We start from the raw sequence: 1,890 nt of genomic DNA, 5'->3' as shown, positions 1-1,890 counted from the left end.
CTACGATTTGGTTTACTAACTTTTAAATTTTGAACATTGTTACAAATCTTCGTCTCATTTTTGTCCACTAGGTATCTACAGCGATGCATTGTAGTGCCAATGCACTACACCTCCCCTCATACTCCAGCCGTCCTGGAAACAATGGTACAGGGGCGTCGGGCTGATGATGCGGGGAAAACGCAACATATTCCGCCATGTTGGAGCACATATGGCTACAATTTGCAAGTCCTGTTAAGGGGCAAACCCACAAGCGTGCCTACCAACGCCCTTTGTCGATGCTTTCTCGCTAATACTGTGCACAATGATCAACAACTTCCATCGCCCTCAGTGGTCATCCCGTCGTATCGCGCTACTTCACATCGTCGCCACGAGGCCAAGCGCTACTGCAGCAAGGCTGAGAAGACCGGGTAAGAGAGCCGAAGCGGAATTTTCAATGGCGTTGACGATTCGGCCCCACTGCTCCTCTCTGCAAAACTCACACGGGCAAAGAAAAGCAGGGCCGTGCAAGGTCTGCCTGAACAAACAGAGGGGGTGTGATGCTGAATTCAAGGAGCTCACGTGAATGGAGCAGTTCCATTTTTCGCTGGAAGAACGTCAGGCGTCGTCATGCAAATCAAAGCAGAGCCTTCTTTTGTCTCTGTTTCAACTTCTTGATCGGCCTGTCTCTCTGGGGTAGTAGTAGATGTCTTGGTTGTTTTAGTGCAGGTGACGATTCGGCAGTCGGCAGTGGCATCATCTGAAGGGTTGTACATGGCAACGAGAGAGACATTGTCCTGGTTGGAGTACACTGTATCTCCATCCTTTCTCGATGGAGGCATTCCACTGAAGTTGCTGTAGGCTTTCTTCCAGTGATCCACTACGGCGGTGCAGTTCGGGGCACCAGCATCATCGACAGCATGGTATGCGTATGTGCCGCTCCCGAAGGTGTTAGAAACTTCATCAGCTCTCCCTTCTCCTGCTTCCTCCTGAAGGCACCAAGAGCGCAAGGGTCTGCCGTAATGATCTTAAGACCGCGCAACCCGTATGGAAGCACGGGCAGCGAAGCAAACAACTTACTTTAATCAAGGCTGCGCAAACGGGCTTCCAGACCCATTCGTTATACTTATCGGCATCTGGCTTTTCTTTGTCAGGCAGTCTTTTGTCCTTCGTCCCCGCTTGAGGTATTACGAAATCATTGAAGCCGGCTTTCTTACGAGCAGCGTTGATCTCGGAGAGGCATGTGCCATCTTCTCCTGCATGGAGAGGAACAAAACAGTCCTATAACAAGCTCCCTGACTTGCTTAGTAAACATGTGCTGAAACAGTAAAATTTACACTGACCACTGGTCAAGTCGACGGTACTGGCTTGCTGTAGGGTGTGTACAACGAAGGCAGCACTTCAAGCATTGAACCTCTCCCACAGCCAGCCAGCGTACCCAGTTTGACAGCATATGTTATCGTTTTTGTTACTTCTGGCTCTTCAGGGTCACCCGCATCGCTCCCATCAACTTTATAAAAGAAGAGGAGAAAGGCACTGACGACAGTGCAGAGTCGGAGAGCCAGCATTGTCGCCCTAGGTCAGCTACGCACTTGAAAAAAATTTGTTTCGTCTTTCCACCACAAAAAAAATCTGAATTATTTATGAAGAAGGGATGCTCGGCAGAGTGAAGTGTAACGGCAGCTTGATTAGTTTTTATTGGCTCAGACGGGTGCACGGGCGGGCGGCGTGCGTGTTTCTGTCTTGTCTCTTGCCGGGCAGGCCAGGAGCTCAACGGGGTTTGTATCTTGTTCATCGTCGCAAGCAATGGCAGTAGAAATTTAATTCGTTTTATTTTTTTTTTTACGTAATTACTTTGTGGTTGGTGGGGCAAGGCGATGTGCAACGTAGCTTGAGGCAAACACTGTCGTAACA

General features: G+C 49.3%; 1 protein-coding gene across 1 annotated transcript; it reads right to left on the bottom strand.

Annotated features, from left to right (window-relative positions):
- Window positions 1-354: 354 nt before the first annotated feature.
- On the bottom strand, window positions 355-1,544 carry EMH_0090490 (SAG family member; the record flags this gene model as incomplete). The annotated part of the gene is made up of 4 exons (XM_038022993.1): window positions 355-466; window positions 559-965; window positions 1,057-1,232; window positions 1,415-1,544. The coding sequence occupies 4 exons, from the start codon at window positions 1,542-1,544 to the stop codon at window positions 355-357; spliced, it is 825 nt and encodes a 274-aa protein (XP_037878847.1).
- Between the last annotated feature and the right edge of the window lie 346 nt (window positions 1,545-1,890).

The sequence above is a fragment of the Eimeria mitis genome, genomic scaffold (assembly GCF_000499745.2).
Source record: "Eimeria mitis Houghton genomic scaffold, Emh_scaff7147, whole genome shotgun sequence".
NCBI lineage: Eukaryota > Apicomplexa > Conoidasida > Eucoccidiorida > Eimeriidae > Eimeria > Eimeria mitis.
This window is presented reverse-complemented; position numbering and strand designations above follow the sequence as displayed.